General features: G+C 40.1%; 1 protein-coding gene across 17 annotated transcripts in view; it reads left to right on the plus strand.

The window, feature by feature from the left end:
- The window catches only part of ADGRL3 (adhesion G protein-coupled receptor L3), a 948,965-nt gene that overhangs the window by 769,120 nt on the left and 158,191 nt on the right, over nucleotides 1-21,654 (plus strand). For 7 of the 17 annotated variants that reach the window (XR_012220289.1, XR_012220303.1, XM_073545415.1 and 4 more), the window contains one exon: nucleotides 5,428-5,556. The exons of 6 other annotated variants lie outside the window; for them this stretch is intronic. Coding sequence is in view for 8 of the 11 variants with exons in the window: in XM_073545415.1 (XP_073401516.1) it covers nucleotides 5,428-5,556 (129 nt within the window). In the remaining 3 variants the exon portion in view is untranslated. The remainder of the gene's footprint in view (nucleotides 1-5,427; nucleotides 5,557-21,654) is intronic. 4 more of the 17 variants (XR_012220302.1, XM_073545432.1, XM_073545440.1 and 1 more) reach the window with 1 other exon arrangement.

Here is a 21,654-nt window from a genome sequence, read left to right on the forward strand (position 1 = left end):
CCACTGCACTAGATCACACATAAGGAAAGTCACAAACAGGGGAAATAGAAAACTTAGCTCTCTCTGTGCAAATGCTCCAGCACAGAGTCCAGCAACCGACTGCAGCCTTCCTCCTGAATAGCTGCCACCAAGTTCAGTCAGCGCTGCAAAGAACTCCCTTCTGTGACTCCTTCCACACCAGGACTCAGATTGAGCTGAGCAATCTCTCCAGCTCCTTCCACCACCAAGGTTGGTTGCAAATGAACAACTATCACCAAATGATTGCATACCCTGAGACTCATTTATAGAGCCTAACACCTGATTTATAATTACCAATTAAACCTAACACTAAGGTGCGATACCACTCCCCACCACCGGGCAACTTAGAATGAAAGACACCACGTGTGATATTTATAATGGCCACCGGGGGCAATCACGTCACACTTTGCACTTGACAAAGTAAAAAAAATTCACTTTGTCAAGTTTAAAACTGTCAGATCATGACACCTGTGCTTTCTTTTCCCGAAAGTTCTCTCCATCTGAACGTAACTATGATGTGGGGAATCGGGAACTGTTAGCCATGAAATGGGCATTTGAGGAGTGGAGACATTGGTTGGAGGGAGCTAAACATCAAGTCATGGTCCTCACTGACCACAAGAATTTGATTTACCTGGAGTCGGCCAAACACTTGAACCCTAGACAGGCTAGGTGGGCCTTGTTTTTTACACGTTTTGATTTTGTGGTCTCTCTTCTTCCTGGCACTAAGAATGTCAAGGCTGACGCTCTCTCTAGGAGCTTCTTTGCTGATTCTCCTGTGGTGACCAAGCCTGCTACCATCTTAGGCGAAGGGGTAGTTCTTTCTGCCATCTCGCCCGATTTGAGACGTGCTCTGGAAAAGTTCCAGGAGGACAAACCTGAGCATTGTCCCAGTGGAAAGTTGTATGTTTCTGACCAGTGGAAGAAGAGAGTGATGTCTGAAGTTCATTGCTCTGCCTTGGCTGGTCATCCAGGTATTTTTGGTACTAGAGATCTGGTGAGTCGGTCTTTTTGGTGGCCCGCCTTGTCTCGTGATGTCAGGAATTTTGTGCAGTCCTGTGGGACTTGCTCCCGGTCGAAACCTTGTTCTCGCTCTAGTGGGTTGTTGATGCCTTTGCCGGTTCCCAGGAGGCCATGGACCCATATTTCAATGGATTTCATCTCTGATATGCCTGTCTCTCAGAGAATGACTGTTATTTGGGTGATTTGTGATAGGTTCTCTAAGATGGTTCATCTTGTACCACTCCCTAAGTTGCCATCTTCCTCTGAGTTGGTGCCCCTGTTTTTGCAACAGGTGGTTCACTTGCACGGGATTCCTGAGAACATTGTATCTGACAGAGGAGTTCAGTTTGTGTCTAGATTTTGGAGGACTTTCTGTTCCAAGCTGGGAATTCAGTTGTCCTTCTCCTCTGCTTTTCACCCTCAGACCAATGGGCAGACGGAGAGAACAAACCAGACGTTGGAGTCGTATTTGAGATGTTTTATTTCCGCTGATCAGGATGATTGGGTTTCATTTTTGCCCTTGGCCGAATTTGCTTTAAATAATAGAGCTAGTTCTGCCACTTTGATGTCACCTTTTTTTGTAACTTTGGATTTCATCCTCGATTTTCTTCAGGGCAGGTGGAGCCTTCTGCCTGCCCAGGTGTTGACACTGTGGTGGAGAGAATGCACCAGATCTGGGACCAAGTGGTGGATAAGTTATCTCTCTCCCAGGAAAAGGCCCAGCGGTTTTCCATCCGACATAGGACCATTGGTCCCCAGTTTAAGGTTGGTGATATGGTTTGGTTATCATCAAAAAATATCGCTATGAAGGTGGCTTCTCCTGAGTTTAAGCCTAGATTTATTGGACCTTACAAGATTTTGGAGATTATTAATCCGGTCTCTTTTCGTTTGTCTCTTCCTGTTACATTTAAAATCCATAATGTGTTTCATAAGTCCTTGTTGAAGAGGTTTGTTGAACCAGTAGTTCCTGGGGTGGCACCTCCGGACCCTGTATTGGTTGAAGGTAGCATGGAATATGAGGTAGAAAAGATACTGGATTCCCGTCTGGCTAGACGGAGACTCCAGTATTTGGTTAAGTGGAAGGGTTATGGTCAGGAGGATAATTCCTGGGTCTCTGCCTCTGATATTCAGGCCAAAAGATTGGTGCGTGCCTTTCATCGGGCTCACCCTGATGGCGTGGATGAGGGTTTGGTGACCCCTCCTGAAGGGGGAGGTACTGTTGTGAGTTCATTTTCCCCTTCACCATTGAGGTCTGATGAACTCCCTCTTCTGGTGAAGGAAGGTAGTGAGGCTGATTACCAAGCACCTGGGCAGGATGATGATGACTGGGTGACGGGAATTACTGACTGGATATAAGGCAGCCAACGCTCTTCTGCCTTGCTGCTGATCTCTCTGAGGGATTCTCGGAGACCAGTCTGATTCCTGCTCCTCAAAAGCTAAGTTTTCTGCGCTACTTTTTGCATTTGTGTTTTGGTTTTATTTTGCATTGTTTTCCTTGATTTCTGCCATTCCCTGCTGGGTTGAGCTGAATTCCTTTTTGCTCTGTCTTCAGAAAATACCTGAGTACTGATATAGTCTTTTGAAGCCTAGCGTCTTCAGGGCTTTTTTCCCTATCAGCTGTTGGCTCTTGTTTTGATAGGGTTTTGGTGGATTATGGACAGCAGCTTTTCTATCCTGTCCTATCTAGTTAGCTTGGGCCCCATCATTTGCTCAGCCTGTCTTTCTATCTGTGTGAGTGTTTTTTCATCTTGCTTCACCGTCATTATATGTTGGGGGCTGCCTATTGCTTTGGGGTCTGCTCTGGGGCAGTTCAGATTTCCCTTTCTGTCTTTAGGCTATGTAGTTCTCCGGCTGTGATTGAGGGGTCTAGGGCACCGTAGTAACCCCCCATGGCTACTGCTAGTTGTTGATAGGTTCAGGGGTCTGCAATCCGATAGCTGCCAACTTCTCTGGTTTTCTGGACTTAGCTAGTATTTCTATTTTTGCCTCCTACGGTGACTCATTCATAACAGTGGGGGCTACATTATATTCTATGGGGGGTGGACTCTATTATATTCTATGAGGGGGCTGCATCATACTTTGAGGAGGATATATTATACTATATGAGGGGGATATATTATAGTTTATGGGGCTGCATTATACTGTATAGGGGGCTACATCATATTCTATGGGGAGCTGCACTATACTCTATGAGGGGGCTGCATTATATTCTATGTGGGCTGCATTATACCCTATGAGGGGGGGACATTATATTATAGTGGGGGCTGCATTATACCCTATGAGGGGACTACATTATAGTCTATGGGGGGTGGTTGCATTATACTATATGAGGGGGCTACATTATATTCTATGGGGTGCTGCATTATGCTATATCAGGGAGGCTACATTATATTCTTTGGGGAGGGCTGCATTATAATCTGTGAGCTGGTTACATTATATTCTATAGGGGTCTGCATTATACCCTATGAGGGGGTTGCATTATACTATATGAGGGCTGCATTATATTCTATGTGGGAGGCTGTATTATATTCTATGTTGGGGCTGCACTGTATTTTATGGGGGATTGCATTATACTCTCTGAGGGGACTACATTATATTCTATGGGAGGGCTGCATTTTACTCTGTGAAGGGGCTACATTATATTCTATTAGGGTCTGCATTATATCGTACGAGGTGGCTGCATTCTATTCTATGGTGTGGCTGCATTATACTATATGGGGGCTGCATTATACTCTATCGGACTATGAGCAGTGCATTATACTATATGTACTACATGGCACCTGCATTATACTGTATCGAGGACTATGAGGAATACATTACACTATATGAAGAACTATGGGGTGCATTATACTATGGGAAGTGAATTGAATTACATGGAGGACTATGAGGGGGTGCATTTTAATATATGGAGGACTATGAGAAGTGTATTATACTATATTGTGGACTGAGGAGTGTATTTTAACATATGGAGGACTATGAGGAGTGTATTATACTATATGGAGGACTATGAGGAGTCTATTATACTATATGGAGGACTATGGGGCTCATTTTATTATATGGCGGACTATGAGGCACATTATATTATATGGCGAACTATGGGGTGTTCATTATACAATATGGAGGACTGTGGTGCACATTATACTATATAGAAAACTGTGGGGTGCATTATACTATATGGAGGACTATGGGGTGTATTATACTAAACAAACAAAATGCTGCCTATTCATCGAGAGATTGGCTTCTTTATGCCGAAACAAAAAATCATTGTTCTCAGCAGCACATCACCCGGTGAAAACTTCAGATGTGCTGCTGATTACATGATATTGTTTGGGGACAGATTGATCTACTACTGATTGTTCTGTTCCCATTATTCTTCCTCAGCCAGTGGAAAGAGGCCGGGAAACAAGCGTCGAACGACTTCAATATTGTCGATCGCGCCCGTTTAGCGGCATGAACTCAGAGCATGTAACTACAACCAAAATGTTTCTGAGTGATGGTGCAATATGTCAGCATTTGGGGCCCCATTTTAAACCTTTGCCCGGTGCCACACTTTGCCTAAAACCAGCTCTACCCTTCTGTAGCCTAATGCGCATGCACCAGGAGAGGCCTAAGAGTGCCAATGACCCCATAGTAAGTTCGCCGCATGCACGTTACAGCACTTTGCTCTGCTCTCAGCAGGGCAGAGCAAAGTACGCCTGCGCCGAGCGTGATTGGGGGCACTGTGTGAATGACATAGGACGTGTCCTGCACATGAAACCGGGTTCCAGACATCATCCACATAAAGTAGGGTTCCACACGTCATCCACATGAAGAGGACGGTGTTTGTAAGCAGAGATCAAGAACAAAGGACAACCATTGGACTGGACTGCGTCGTATGGGCATAATTAAAGATTTTTGGGGGGCTATGCAGAGGGTTTGGAGACTCAGAGGCATCTTCATAAAATGCTGTAAATCTTGCAGTACTTTAGAATTGGTAAAACCTGTTCCTTTTAAATGAGCAATTATTTCACAAATGTTTGTAATGGCAGAGTGCATGGCTAGGGGCTTGAATTTTAAAAACCTGTGGCAGTGAGGTTGAATAAAATGCCTGTTCCATATAGGGAATCTAATATTTTACACAAATTTGGGGTGACCCTAGAAAAATCTTCAAAAACACTTCAACAGATACACCTTACTCTTCACAACATACTGCCTATTGTATGACAATGTGTATTCAGTCTTGTCTTTATATTCTATAAATGTGGTATAATTGTCAGTTTACCTACTTTTTATTTTCATTTTACCATCCTGCCCTTTGAAATGGATTCTTTTTGTTGTTGTTCACTCATTAATGTTAACATGTTATTTTTAGTACATATTACTGATTATTGCTACTGATTTTTCTTTTGTCTCTTTATTGGGCTATTCCAGGAGCCATGGCTAATCATCTTATTACCAATGCACTGCTTCGTCCTCGTGGCGCTAACAATCCCTATAATACATTGCTCGGGGAATTGGCTGTCTATAACAACCCTTCTGTAAGCATATACAAATTACAAGGTGTGCTTGAGTTTCTCTTAACCTTTTTTTTGTTGAAAAGACCCTTTGTAACTTTTTAATAGATGGTTTAAATTTCTAGCCGTTTTTCTTTCTTTGCAACTCCATTCTGCTTTTTTTCAGTAGTGCTTACTATTAATGCAAATGTAATGATCAAAAGAGTGCATAGTGAGTTTGCAATTAGTTTAATGGCTGGAACAGCACAATATACTACTGTACTGTAATATGGGTTCTTATAGCTTTTTTCTATTTTCAGATTTATGTTTTAAGTGTTTTAATATTGAGAAAAATTCATAATTGTTAATATTTGCATTACTTTTATGACTAAATTCTCTGTTTTCTGAAGATTATTAGTTATGTTCTTTAGGAGTTTTTCATGTGTCTTCTGATTAGGAATTAGTCATGGTGGGGTTTGTTGGCCTCCTCCAATACTGTTGGATATATATCATTAGTTTATTTTGTTTAGTTTATTACAGCTTTGTTATTAATTTATGAATAATAATACTAGTTGATACAAAAAGAGGGTATTCTTGTATTTAAAGGGAGTCTGTCAGCAGGTTTTTGCTATGTAAACTGAGAGCAGCATGATGTGGAGGCTGAGAGTCTGATTCCAGTGATGTGTCACTTACTGGGCTGCTTCAATAATTATAATAGTAATCATCTTTATTTATATAGCGCCAACATATTCCGCAGCGCTTCAATAAATCAGAATAAATCACTGATTCATTAGCAGGGATTATTACTACAGGTCTATGGATCTCATGCATCCTAGTCATCTGCTGTACAGTATAACACTACACCACCCATGATTAGCAGTTTTGTGCCTATGCACAGTGTATACAGAAATCTGCTAATCAGAGGTGTGGGCGGGGTTATACAGAGCTCAGCATTCTGAGCGCTGCTAGATCTGCAGCAGTAAAAACAATAAATGTATAAAAATTACAGCATGTAGACCAGCAAGTGAAATATCTCTGGTCTCAGCCCCGATATCATGTTGTTCCCAGATTACATAGCAGAAACCTGGTGACAAATTTCCTTTAAAGGTAATCTGTTAGCAGGTTTTTGCTATGCAATCTGAGGACAGCATGGGGTAGGGATTAAAATACAGATTTCGAAGATGTGTCACTTATCATGCTGTTTGCTGTTGTTTACTTACAATGAAAGTTTTATCATCTAGTTTCCATGCTGCAAAAATGTACCCCATTAGAGCACTTCTTTATGTGACACCACTAATATCCAATATGTCCCAATATTGTAGAAGTGTCTTCTGGAAAGGCTTTTTGATAGATTTTGGAAAGTTGGAAGGATTTTCAATAATTTTTTAACAAGATGCTGGTTGAGTAAGGATTTTGATTCCATCTGTAAGAGGTTGTCACACAAAGTGTGAGGACATAAGGACATCATTAAGAGTGTTTTCTGCTTGGAATCCCTTCCATGATACGGATTTGAGATTCTATATGTGAACTTCATGAATTGCATTTTCTTCAAATTAAAGTGTGTATGAGTCTAATCTTGTGTAATTGAATGATGTCAGAACTTACTCAGTGTAGGCCAGTTGTCTACACCAGACAGCCAAAAAAAACCTCTACGGGACCCATCACTGGTCAGTAAGTTTTCTGGAGGAATATTGGTCAGCACTCTGGATGTTTTGCGATACACAGTGATAGGATGGATACCAGCACTGTGGTGTACAGAGAGCCTTGACACTCCAAAGTGTGCAATGAAGTTAAGTATAGAAATAAAAAAATGGAACACATCACATAAATGGCCTACAGTTTGGACATCCCTTACCTCGATCACGCTTTTAAATAAAGTAAATGTAGTAACAATTCAGCAGAAAAAGAGTTTTGATTATAAATATGCAAAGTTCATCCATCCTAATTTATTAAAAAAGATATGGTAACATCACATCACTTAATTACTCCACATGAATATAATAGGGGAGAACTGCTTAATTACAAAAATGGAATATGGAATCATTTTCTAGTGTTATTCTATAATGCTTTATTTTATTCAATTCTATATATTTTATGCCATCTCTGCAAAAAGGTTATGATGGATAATTTAGTCTCACCTATTTATGTATGCTTTAGTAACTTTGTTATAATCTATTATTTTACTGATTTATAATATTTACTTTATTGAAGACTGTGATAAAGGTTCAGGCCTTTCTTATGAATCATGGTCCAGTTTTCCTTTCTCCATGCTGATTGGTCACTAAGTATCAGATACAGTCTACTTACTTCAATGACCACAGGAGAACATCTACTATTCATCCTCAAAATTGTTGCCACTGCCTTAAAGATCATGTAGAGTATTATAATGCTGCTATGTGGTGCCTTTTTGATAAGCTCTGAGAACTGATGCTTCTAGAGCAGAAGTCCTGCATAATAGATGCAATGAAGTCAGATAAAAACAGATACTTAAAGTGGTTGGCCAAGATCAGAAGCAATTGACGGCTTCTTTTTTTCATTTGTTTTGACATCAGCACATTTTTTCTCGAGATATACTATGTGTTGCAACTTCATAGAACTTCATAGAACCTTTTTACCAGTTAAAGAAGCAGTCCAGTGAAATTTTGTTTATTATCCTTTTATCTCCTACACCTGTAATAATTCTTTGATGCATTGTGTAAGTAATTCTATGCAGTACAGTCTCCTCTTTGCCTTTCTTCAGAATCCTTGATTCCCAGATTTCACTTTTCATTTTATTGCTCTGTAGTCTGCTACTGTATCAATCCCATTATACGTTAGCAAAGAATCACATGGACAGATAGAACCAGTAGCATCTATGTCTGCTGTGATACCACTGATTATGTTTCCCTTTATAGGCTCCCAAATAAGCTATTATATTTGTAGGTATACATTCAGGAACACTGAACTGTCATCTTTTAAATTATAACTATGTGACAGGAGCCATTTAGTCATAATCAGTAACTGTGATAGGAGTTTCTGGCCACTCACCAATGGACAACTTCAGGGTACAGTCCAAGTCCATGCAATTTCATTATGCAGGACCTTTTGGTGACTGAGATGGTGACGTTGTTCAGCGGAACATAAAGTCACTTAATTCCCAGGCGTGAACACATGAGCTTAGGAGAAGGGTTTCGCAAATCTTCAGACAAAAATGAAAATGCACTCCCAATTATAGAAGCACTGTGTAAGTGTGTGTGTGTGTATGTGTATATATATATATATATATATATATATATATATATATATATATATATACATACATATATATATATAATAACTAGTGATAGTGATAGAAAAAAGACTGCTATCTTACTAGTCTAGTTTTTTTTTTTTTATCCCATTTCAACAGGAAAAATGTCTTTTTGTCTTTTTCCCTGTTGACGTAGCATTTTATTTTCCCTATTGATACCATATTATCTTTTAAAAATATATAAAAATATATTTTTGTGTGTAACTATGGGAGGTTATTTTTTAGGGAAGATTCTAATATAACATTTATTTTAGTATCTTTAAGGCAGTGGTTAGTGACTTTACAGTGCTGGGGTCCTGGGTACAAATCCCACCAAGGAGTTTGTATCTTCTCCTGTGTTTAGGGCATTCCTCTGTGTACTCTAGTTTCCTCCCACACTCCAAAGATCTATTGACAGAGGATTTACATTGTGAGCCCCAATGGGGACAGTGATCTTGATGTTTGTAGTCGCTGTTGAAATAAATGGTATTACAGTATATAAGCGAGAAAATATAATAGATAGAATATTGCGTGTAAGGGTCGGTCTACTTGAATTCACAAGCGATACTAAACGACTGCTTGTCAGAAAATATTTACCAAAGAGCGTTCATTTAACAACCATTTTACACAGGCAAACTGTGATAAACATTGTGCACTACCCCAAACATATAGTGAATGTCCCTTCTGTAATAGATCATTGGCTATATATTGGCTCTCTTTGTTCTTATTTACACGGGACGATGCTCTGCTGAGAAAGAAGGTTATTAAGCAGGTTTAAAAATCTTTTCACCCGACGAACCAGCGTCACGTCATCGACAGACTGCTTACACTTCAAGTTCATCTTTCTTAGGACTGCTCATTCTTGATATTCTTTCAGTGTAAACGCACCTTTACACCAACATACAATCTGTTTAGGCTCATAATGACCACTGGAGAATTACCTATTGGTGACTACAACCTGGACAGATGCAGTGCCTTATTCACTTTAAGAAATGCCATGAGAGACTGTGAACTGCTGGCAAGTATAGAAGCCGAAGTAAAAGACAGGTGAAAGTTGACTGTTAGCAAAAGAACTTTATGTTGTCATTAGTGATGAGCGAGTATACTCGTTGCTCGGGTTTTCCCGAGCATGCTCTGGTGATCTCCGAGTATTTTGGCGTGCTTGGAGATTTATTTTTCATTGCTTCAGCTGCATGATTTACGGCTGCTGGACAGCCTGAATACATGTGGGGATTCCCTAACAAACAGGCATTCCTCACATGTATTCAGCCTGTCCAGCAGCCACAAATCATGCAGCTGCATCGACAGAAACTAAATCTCCGAGCACGCCAAAATACTCGGAGGACACTCGAGCAACAAGTATACTCACTCATCACAAGTTGTCATTGAAGATGAGTACAGACTAGGCACGCATGGACAATATGGGTGGCATTATTTATGCACTATGGCTGTCCTACTATTGGCAATACCTTATTTTATATGATTTTTGTTAAATATGCAGTAAACTACGGCTCATATTATTTGGACTGTGTATACCTCTACCGTGGGCGATTTTCTATAGGCACTGTCACTGGTAGTGTGTGAACAATATATATAATTGATATATGGCACTATGATGTGTACAATATTGTTAGTATCACTTTTTTATGCTTTATATATTTACTATTACTGTTTCAAAAAATGCTGCCTACTTTTATAGATTTAGTACCATTTTTATAATTTATCCCTGATACTGTTCTATGGTGCTACTAACATAAATAAGCTCTATTATAATAACTGCTGTTGCTACATAAATAATACAATAATGAAACAGGATCTACAAGCCTGTAGTTGTGTTCCCTTCACCGCTAATCCAATTTCATTTGGCACAATTTTGGTAACTACACTGCACAAGGAATTTATCTAGGGGTGTAGTAAGTGTTTTGAACCCACTGGTGAGTCAGACAATTTTATAACATTGGGCTGTGGATATATAAGATTAGATTTCAGTCAATATAATGTTATTTAAGCTACTCATTTTTAAATTCAATTTTTAATTTCAAGTTTAATAGCGGAAAATTGCCCCAACAGTTTGCTAAGCAATTTTTCCCAAATATAGTGATACCCTATATATCGTCGTAAACTACTGTTTTGGTCACATGGCAGGCCTTAAAAAGAAAGAGCGACATTCAACCGACCTTATTTACCATCCATGTGGACATTAAATGCAGTTCAGGCACACTATAGGGCTCAGAAGAGAGAGAACCATCTGGATTTATAGCGCCGATTTCACTGGATTTTATTTGGAGGCATGGAGCCATGTTGATTTTCCAGTCTTTGATCTACCTGTGACTTGAAATCCCACTATTTTTCTGTTGACAGATGATGGATCTGAGTGGGAACTTGATTTTTGTGTGATGTTGTTGAAGGTTGTATTGGTGGCATTTTGGGGAACATAACATTTTGTATTCGCTTTTAAGGCTAGGTTCGCATTTATCCTGTGCTCATCGCTGAGAACTTACGGAGATTCAGATGAATCTCCTGATATAACTGTTCACTATAATAAGGTAAATGAAGTCAATCTGGCCTCTATTTCAGCAGTTTTACATCTTTTTAAAAAGGTACACACAAAAGCGTGGGAAGCTTGATTTCCGTGTTCTAAAAATGCACCTTTTAGGTGTATCTGCTCCAGAACCCATAAACTAAATAAATGCTTAAAATAACAAACACATGTATTACAATGTAAAAATGACTTGCTGTTCATGTTTTCCACTTTTGGAGCTTCTTTTAATTGCCTGTCATTTCCAAAGTTAAAGCAAGTGACCTGACTAGATAATACACTACAAGTTAAAATAAAAACACTATAAGAAAATACATGGCAAAAAGCCTATCGAAAATATGCTGCAAAAAAGGCTTCAAGAAAAAAACTACTGGAATTTTATATATCTGAAGCGTCTTCTTGTAAAACTCTCAAATAAGCACATATTTAAAATATGTCTTGTACACACATCATCCATGGTTTTTGGCCCCGATTCTTCCATGAAGACCAGTTATGGTCAAACTTTTCCAAACAGTAGATGGGTGTAGAAAGATGGGTCCCACTGGCTGCTGCCAGTTCTAAGCTGATGGCACTGCTGGATAGCTTTCAGTTTCAAAGGGAGCTGAGTGTGTTGTGTTTTTCATCTGCTGCACATCTGTTTTCTTGGCTGATCACTATATCCATGATGCTCAGTGCTGCCCATGTCTTGGTGTCCTCAATGCTGAGAAATGCAGGCTGATTCTTGTCCATCATGTAAAACCATCAGGGAACCATCTAAATGGCTTCAAATTTATTTTGCCGCAGGACATTTATAACTATCTTCAGCATCAGGAAGAACAAGGAGTCCTGGAAGTGATGATACGACCACCACAGAGATGAGCGAATTTGTTCGGATTCGGTTCCGAATGCGATCAGGATCGAATATTGTTTTTGCAATATTCGTCGAACACAGCCGAACATCTTTAGAGTCAATGGGCGTAGAAATTACCGAATTTGTTCGGAACCAATCATTAAACATATTTTCTTCATGAATAGTGTTTGAATATGGCTCAAATATGTCAAAATCAGATTCAGGCACAAAATCCGAACAAATTCGCTCATCTTTACCCGTGACGTTCTGAAACTCGTCTAGTTCAGTTTAATGAAATAAAGATATAAGTGTTAGGGTTGGTGGAATGCACTAAATAAAATATAACAATAAAGTGCGTTCGCAACCCCAGGGTCCACCATGCAGAGATGCTAAACTGCAGCTAATGTGAACAATGGTGAACTAAAGGCAGCGAAGCAGCAATTAAAATGCACAGTGTTAACTGTCACACTGTGTGAACAGAAAACTAATGTGCAAGCTCTGTTACTCCACAGAATGATAACGTATAGCAGAGCACTCAGTGCTATACTCTGTTAACCGTCACAGGGATACAGCAAATATGACTCCAGGTGGGGTCCCTATCGCTCACCCTAGGGTAATCTAGGCTGGTGGTTGTGCCCGCTCTGACACTCAGTTTTGCAACTGCACATACGACTTAGAACGCGTGGAGTCAGATGCTGAGCCAAGCGAGAGTTCCCATCCTACATTGCCTGCCTAGACACACAATCACCGCTATAAGAGTGGCCCACATCCTTGTGCTCACAAAGTGGTAGCGTATCCACACACAATCACTGGGCCAGAGTCTGTGCTGAGCAGTCAGCCCAGTCGCCGAGCCTGAATGGGAGACCACTGCACCAGACAAGGCTTGGGATCTATCCTGTGCAGCAGGAGAATCCCAGCGCCTAACAATACCCCCCCTCCCCGGGTGACGTTTGCCATGCTTAAAAGCCGCCATATGATTGGAGGCATGGATGTGTTTTTGCTGATCGGCTAAAGCTCTAGATGTTACATAGAACTTGCCCGGGGGTACCTGGGCCTTCAGACACAGACTCACAGAAGCTACCCCATTTTTGTATGTTCCCTGTTGCCCAATCAATATGGTGGGAATGGAGGCGCAGCCAAGGTATCCCCAAAAGTACCTATTCCATACTCTCAGGGATAGCTAAAAAGCTGATTATCTCGTGATGCTTCAGAGACACAGTGAGAGTAAGGGGTACAGTCCGATGGGAGATTGGGGTTGGCAAAACTGTCCCATTAGCTACCCGAAAAGACATCGGCTTATGTAGCATTGCTAAAGGGATAGCATGCCGTTGGGTGAAGGTAGTAAAAATATGCAAAACACAAGCCGCGGAGACACCATCACATGTTTCTCAACGCAAGCAATGACTAGCCAGGTCTTTCCCCAGGAAGGAACAACCACGGGAAGGGCAGTTTCCAATGAAGGAAACCACCTATGCCAAAACATGGTATCTATCCACAGACAGCTGTTTCGGGGTATTGCCCCTCATCAGTGTGGAGTAGGAAACTGGCCAGTAGGAGCAATGCCTAGTAGAAGACTGTGAAAAATGAGGATGAATGAACTCATGGAGATCAAATCCAACACTGCGGAGACACCATCACATGTTTCTCAACGCAGTGATTCTAGAGCAATGCCCCCATCCCTTATGGGAAATATGTAAAAATAGTGAAGGTAGTAGACATGAAATTGTCCTCAGCCCCGGAGTCCACGCAAGCCTGTGCTTTGAGAGTAGCTGACCCAAACGTCAGAGAAACCCCAAAAGCCAACTTGGGTGACACCTCAACAGGAACTAGTGAACCTCTCCCCATGCCACTTGAGGCTATGACTCTTTCTGATGCTTGGTACATTTATTGGCAAAGTGACCGACTTGCCCGCAGGCAAAACAAGTCGGCTGTTGACGTACAGAGCGGACGATTAGCTCCGCTCGAGAAACCCCCATGGACTCTGCAGGGTCGTTAAATAGAGTTGGGGGACACATGGAAATGGCAAAGTTCAGATCCAGCAGAGCTCAAGGTTTAGTATGCTGTCATTCCAAACCACGATCAACATGCCGCAGATCAATGCAGGTGGCCACTGGCATTAATTCCTTCAGGATAGTTGGAATCTCTCTAGTGGCCAAAGCATCCCTGATATGATCTGCTAATCCCTCCAGAAGATGGGTTTTAGGACCTTATCGGGCCACTCCAGGGTACAAAACTGAATTGCAAACTGGCTAACCAAGGACGAACCCGAGCTAAAGCCAGGAGTTGGAGTGCGGTATCATGGATTACTTGTGGCCCCAAAAAAACCTCTTTCAGGGCACCCAGAAAATGAGAGGCGCTAAGGATCAGGTGATCATCTTGTTCCCACAATGGCGTAGCCCACTCCAATGCCCTGCCTGCCAAAATGGAAATTCTTAAGGGTATGTACACACGACATCTTTTAAACTCAAGTGATTGCTTGGATTTTTTTAAAGTAAAAGGAGAGTGAAGGAAACTTTTTTTTTTACCTGAATCATCTTTTGTGTCATTTTTGCAGACATTTATTGAGCAATTTTTTGTAGGGGTTAACCATGGTTTTTGTCCCTTTCCGATAATTTTTTTTTCACTCCATTGAAGAAACCACAAGCGTTTTTTTCAGGAAAAACGATGGCAAAAAGCTCCAAAAGACATTTGGGCATCTTCCAGTCATCTTTTGATCTTTCATGTTGACTTGTACATTACAGAATATCTTCTCAGCGGAAAACACCAGAAGAATTGACAGGTCTCTTCTTTTAACTGCGTAGCATTTTTAGAAACCTGGAGTGGTCAAAAAAATCGTTGAAAAGCCTGAACATATGCACAACAAGTCAAGTCGTTTTTACATATAAATGGATATGTTCATTCTTTTGAGCATTTTCTGATAATGCATAATATAACATAACATGCTGGACTCTTTTCATGATTCTGAAACAATCATCTAAATTCCTGAAGAGAACATAGCAGTAAATCTTTGGCTGATTGGCTTCATTATAGGATCAGAAGAAATAAGGAGATAAGCCCCCTTTTGACATTTGCTGTACATGTTTGATGCACATGTATGGAGTGGGCTCTGAATCTGTGTTATAATGTGTTTTTTTCATGCGCAAAAATCTTAAGCCCACTGTGCTTTTATTTATGTAAATTGACTTGTAATTTTCGACTTTTAAATCGGCAGTAAAGTATGCATCATTTTGAAGTCAAGTTATTTTTCTTATACGCAAAAAACTTTCCGATTTTCATCAGTGTTTTGGATCAGATTTTCTTCAGTTTAGTTAGTGTGTCAGTTTTTACCATGCATGCATTTCACTTGTTAAAGACTAAACTTCAAACAGAAAGGCCCACAAACAAACAGCAACTGAAAAGTACCGCAGTGAAGGCCTGGCAGATCATCAAAAAGGAGGAAACACAGCGTCTGGTGATGTCCATGAGTTCAAGGCTTCAGGCAGTCATTGCCAACAAAGGATTTTCAACCAAGTACTAGAAATGAACATTTTATTTACAATTATTTAATCTGTCCAATTACTTTTGGTCCCTTTAAAAGCAGGGTGGCACATGTTAAGGAGCTGAAACTCCTAAACCCTTCATCCAGTTTTAATGTGGATACCCTCAAATGAAAGCTGAAAGTCTGAACTTCAACTGCATCTGAATTGTTTTGTTTAAAATTCATTGTGGTAATGTCTAGAACCAAAATTAGAAAAATGTTGTCTCTGTCCAAATATATATGGACCTAACTGTAGATATATTTTGATTGCCTCCTACTGAATTTAATTGCCAAAAAACATAATTCTAACGTTTTGATTTTTTTGATGTCACACCGTTTACCAATTGGATTAATTTATTTTATATTTTGATAGATCAGACATTAACGAATGCAGCCATACCAAATAGGTGTATTTTTTGTTTTAATGTTAATGTGGCAAAAGGGGGGTGATTTGAACTTTTATAACTGTTATTTTTTAATACTTTTAAAACATGTTTTTACATTTTACTGTATTTAATAGTCCTTTTAGGGAACTTGAAGCTGTGATCGTCTGATCGCTTGTGCTATACATAGTAGTTCATCGGCATTGTGAAAATCATGGTCTTCTATGAACGACAGCTACAGGCTGGCTTTCAAAGGAGAATCATCATGACAAGCACAGAGGTTTTCACCAGACCTCCGGTTGTCAGTGCAACCCATGGATGATGCGCCCCCTTGCTGGCACATGTTAAATGCCACTGTCGGACATTGACAGCTGCATTTAATAAGTTAACCGCCGTGGGCTCTGCTTCACGGCACCAGTGGCTGTTAATGGCACATGATGGTTGATTAAATCAGCCATCATCTACAGGGAAAGATGTGGGCTCTGCATGCAAGCTCAGATCAATGGCAGGAATATGTCAAATGATGCACATGTCATGTACGTAATATGTCGTGAAGGGGTTACATCCTGCTTCCTGTTGGAAATTAGATTCAGGGAGGTCAGTTTACTCTCCAAAACCCCTCCCTCCACAACAAGATCAGGCAGTGTTGATGGTATTGTCATAATAGCTGCCATGATTGTGCCTAAGAACCCAACCTATAGCTAGGCTTCATAGAATATTGTTAATTTAACAATATACCATGATACTAAAGATCAGTTGTTCAAATTCATAGGGAAAGGAAGAGATAAAAAAAATGTGTTAAAACCTTCAAAAAAAGGTTAAAAGTAAAGATCAGAATTGTGTTTTTCTCATCTCCCCCCCAAAAGCGTAAAAGAAAGTGTTCAAAAAGCTGTATATATGCCACAATAGTATAAATTAAAATTACATCTTTCCACTCAAAAAAAGCAGTCATTCATCTCCATCGATGGAAAGATAAAAAGGCTCTTAGAAAATAGCAACACAAAACAATTGCTCCACAAGTTCTGAACTTTTTACCAGCATTAAAGTAAAAATGGATATAAATTTAATATCAGATACTTTGTTATACTATACTTGATGAAGAGACCTAAGCAGTTTTGAAAGCTTGCTTTGTAACATTATTTATTTTATTTTTGTTAGCCATTAAAAGGTATCATAACTAAAAAAAAAATTCTTCCATTGAGAGCAATCAATCCTTTTTCCATTCTTCAAGAATAACCTCTTTAGAACCTGGATGCTGGATGGAGAGTGATGCTCAACTTGTCGCTTCAGAGCTCACCATATGTGATTGGTTTCAGATCGGGAGCAGTACTTGGCCACTGAATCATTTTCACCCCTTCAGAAATACAACACATGTGTGTTTTGGATCATTGTCATATTAGGAAAATGCATGTCTACCAAGGGCACGGAGTGATGGTTTCATCTTCTCTTTCAATATAGAGCAATACATCTGTGAATTCATTATACCATCAATGAAATGTAGATCCCAGACACCAGCAGCACTTATGTAGCCCCACACACTGCCGCCACCATGTTTCACTGTAGGCACCATGCATTTTTCTAAAAGCATGATTCCTACAGTGGAACATTGTATTGGTAGTGTCCTTATGTGTGCCTGCATAAGTGCTCCTGGTTTTGGGAGCAAGGTCCTCTCTTTCTCTGTCTTTCTCTCTCCCTCTATCTCTCTTGTCTGTAGAGTGTTAGCTGTTATGGTCAGCTGTGTTCTCGTTCTCTCTAATTACAAGCTTTCGAGGATTGAAATTCATGCAAATTTATTCGCCACAATTCAGTGAAGTTGACTCGGCAAATTAGAATTTTATAAGATCCGCTCATCTCTAGTTGTCAACAAAATTTGTTAACGTTTTGAAAATAACGTACTTTTTATTATTACTTTCATATGTACATTATTAAATGACCAATGGTCTGCATGCAAAAAAAAAAACAAAACATTTTTTATTTGGTAATTTAAATTTTGATAGTTCATGTCAAAAGTTCAAAAATATTCCTGGCTACCAAAAGGATTTAATGCTGCTACTTTATAGTAGCATTCAGGAGGATAAATTGATGTGGCAGGAGACATTTCTAATGTCTAAGGCTGGTTTCACATTAGCGCATTTTCAGCGCGCGCACGGCCGGGGGTAGCTCCGCCCCCGATCCGGCTCTCTGCCCGGCGTGCCCGCCCCTTGCTTGTAGCGCCGCCTACTAGCGGACAGCGGCGCCTGCGATCGGCGCACCCTATCTTTAGCATAGGGTGCGCAGATCGTGCGCAGGCCGTGCGCTAGTTGCGCTTTGACCTGCGCTGCGCACTTTTGACGGTGCGCCGTGCGCGCCAAAATCAAACTTTTCGGATTTTGGCGCGCACGGCGCACCGTCAAAAGTGCGCAGCGCAGGTCAAAGCGCAACTAGCGCACGGCCTGCGCACGATCTGCGCACCCTATGCTAAAGATAGGGTGCGCCGATCGCAGGCGCCGCTGTCCGCTAGTAGGCGGCGCTACAAGCAAGGGGCGGGCACGCCGGGCAGAGAGCCGGCTCGGGGGCGGAGCTACCCCCGGCCGTGCGCGCGCTGAAAATGCGCTAATGTGAAACCAGCCTAAGGATGCCATAATGACATGTTCTGTTCAACATATTGCACATTGCAATATTCAAAAAAAGGTCAAAAATGAGCTTCAAAACCTCAAAGAATTTAAGTTTTTGTAAGATGCTATTCTTTAGTACCTCAATTAATATAATATCATAACCTATTATCAGTTTGGGTTTGTCAGAATCAGTTCTGTCACTCTTATCTGACCAGCTTCGATGAGTATGTAAATTCAAGACTGAACTTTGGACCAAGGGACAAAAAGGAGAATTATTAGACTAGGGGAAAATATGTGTAATTGACTTAACAACTGGCTCAGTGATAGGAAACAGTGATAGGTGTTTATTAATTGAACTTCAGAATTTCAATATTTGCATATGATACTAAGCTTTGTAAGGCAATCTACAGAGCGAAGGATGATTTATTATAATAGAGGGATTTCAGGAAACTGAAGTCTTTCCCCAAGATAAATATAAGGTCATGCATTTGGGCCAAGAAATAAGTACAATTATGTACTAAATAGCATAATATTGGGTGAAATAAATACAAAAAAATATCTAGGCTACTTGGTGGACACTAAGCTCAACTAAGTCACCACCTTAGTCACCAATGCCAGGCAGTTGCTGTCATAGCAAAAAGGATGCATTAAAAAGGCAAAGTTGCTCATGACAAGAACATCGTTTTGCCTCTACACAAGTTACCAGTCAAATCACACTTTGAATACCATTAGCAATTTTGGACTTTTGTTTATAAGCAAGATAAAGCTAAACTAGGGCAAGAGCAATGGAGAACGGCCAAGGGTATAAAGGGAAAGAGGGTTTTGCCATTTACTAAAACTGCAATTTTTTTAAGCTTTGTTTTTTTTAATGGGTTTTCAGAATTCAGCCGGTACAAAACTAACGTTCCTCATAACCTCCCTTATAATACAGTTACACAAAATTTGGGAGAATAGGAGTTTGCAAGCTGCAGAACAATTTCTAAATACAAAACTTAGGTGGTAGGCAAAAAATAGAAGGAAGGTTTGGGTAGAAAATAAACAAAAAAGAGGAATAAGAGAATAAAAGCATCCATGTATCTTTACCCCTACCCAAGGACCTGAGTGAACAACAAAAACATAGAGGGGAGGGTTATAGATGTGTTTTTACCATGAATCTATTACTATCAGTTAGTGAAATACACCTTGTACTGTAAACAGATTTTAGTTGAGAAAACAATAAAACTTGATTTTTTACTTCAGGTCAGAATGTTGAACCTTCTTAGATACTTTTATGTGAGGCAATATGGTAGAGCAATTAAAGAATTCAGATAAACTGTGACACCTAGGGACTCCAATAGCAATGTCGCTGTATTATTAGATCACCTTTTAACATGCTGCTTTCACAATAGCTTATTTAGTGATATTATTCTATTGTTTCTCAGTTTTCTGTCTTGTCTCTTGGACCTAAAGAGTGTTGGTCACATTATATTTGGACAAGTTACTAAAAGAAAGCTATAACTGTTGAATTGAGATCTTTGTTTCCAGCAATTTGTGGATGTCTAAGTTTTCCTTCTAGCCTCTGTTTTCAGGATCCTCTAATTTAAAGATTGTTCTATTCATGTTAGATTCAACAATATCTATTTCTGAATTAAACAAAATGGTGGTTGACTCTGGCATTTCAACAAAATGGCAGGTGGCTGAGGTATTCTAATATTTACCTCTCTGATCACCTATTCTGCTTTCTCTTCCTTTAATATCTTTGGTGCCTCTTCTTACCGCCACCATGCGCTGAAACCACAGGCATCTACGTGCCAGTCCAGGTCTCCCGCATGTCATGACATGCACCTAGAGATGAGCAGATCGCTTCTTGCAACCCCTATCCATAGTTCAATTCAATGCTCTCTGGCTGTGGACAGGAGCTACACAAATTTTTTTGAACTTCTAGGACCTGCAGTATGGCATTTGATTCACTGTCCTGGTGTGACATCATCTGTGCAGCATGCGATGCACAGGTGACATCTCGACAGCCTGGCTAATAAAAATCCAAGCCTGAGATCATGGAATATAAGGAAATTGGCCCCAGAGATCACTGACCTTGACTGTGAACAGGGGTTGTGCAAAGAAAACTGCTCATCTCTATCTGTGCTTCGACCTTAGGTTACACAATCTAGTCTGGGACTTCCAGTCCTGAAGAGGTCTGGGACATTCCTGCATATTCACATACAGAGACATCCCAGGCATAGTCGCAGTCATAATTCCCTGCTTAGCATGGCGATGCCCAGGTTTTCAGCTTGCGGTGGCAGTAAGAATAGAAGCGGAAGACTATACCGGGGACAGTGAGCAATGAAGGTGAGCGCTGGGGTGAGTTTTAGGGGATTTTTTTCTACATCTTACAGTTATTATGCCATGGGGTCTCCCCAGATGCAAGAGCATAATAATAGACATTCAATTCGTGGAGAATAACTTTGCTGCAAATCAAACTTCCTGTTGAAATATGCACAAATGGATGAATTGGAATCTCATAAGATCTGCTCATCTCTAATAAGGATGTTATTTCCCAAATTGATTTACTTGTTCACAGTTTCGATAATTGATTATGTAATATATTGCTCCAGAAATATATCAGATCATGTCTTTGTAATTATAAAGTTTAATGCAGTGTCTAACAGGTTAACATTTTTTAGTTTTACTCCTTACAGATCAAAGATTGAGAGGAAGAAAGGAAGGATGCTAATAGAATTTTTTTTCTTACCCCTTCATGCTACTGTTGATTTAATTTTTGCATTTTTTGTGTTTTTTTTCCTTTTGTCTTCTAAGAATCATAACTTTGTTTCCAGCGATATACCAGGATGAGAGCTTGTCTTTGTTGGACAATTTGTGAAGTAAAATGACAACTATTTATCTGTACAATGCACAGATAAGTACTGTACTTATCGTTTGAAAAATTAGAATCTTATGGATGGTGCTTTACCAAACTTGCCTTTTTTGATGACTTGAAATGAGGGTTATTCAAACTTTTAATTTTTTTCTCTTGGTGGTTTCTTAATTATTTTGTA

The sequence above is a fragment of the Dendrobates tinctorius genome, unplaced genomic scaffold, assembly GCF_039654945.1.
Source record: "Dendrobates tinctorius isolate UK_male_01 unplaced genomic scaffold, ASM3965494v1 ptg000011l, whole genome shotgun sequence".
NCBI lineage: Eukaryota > Metazoa > Chordata > Amphibia > Anura > Dendrobatidae > Dendrobates > Dendrobates tinctorius.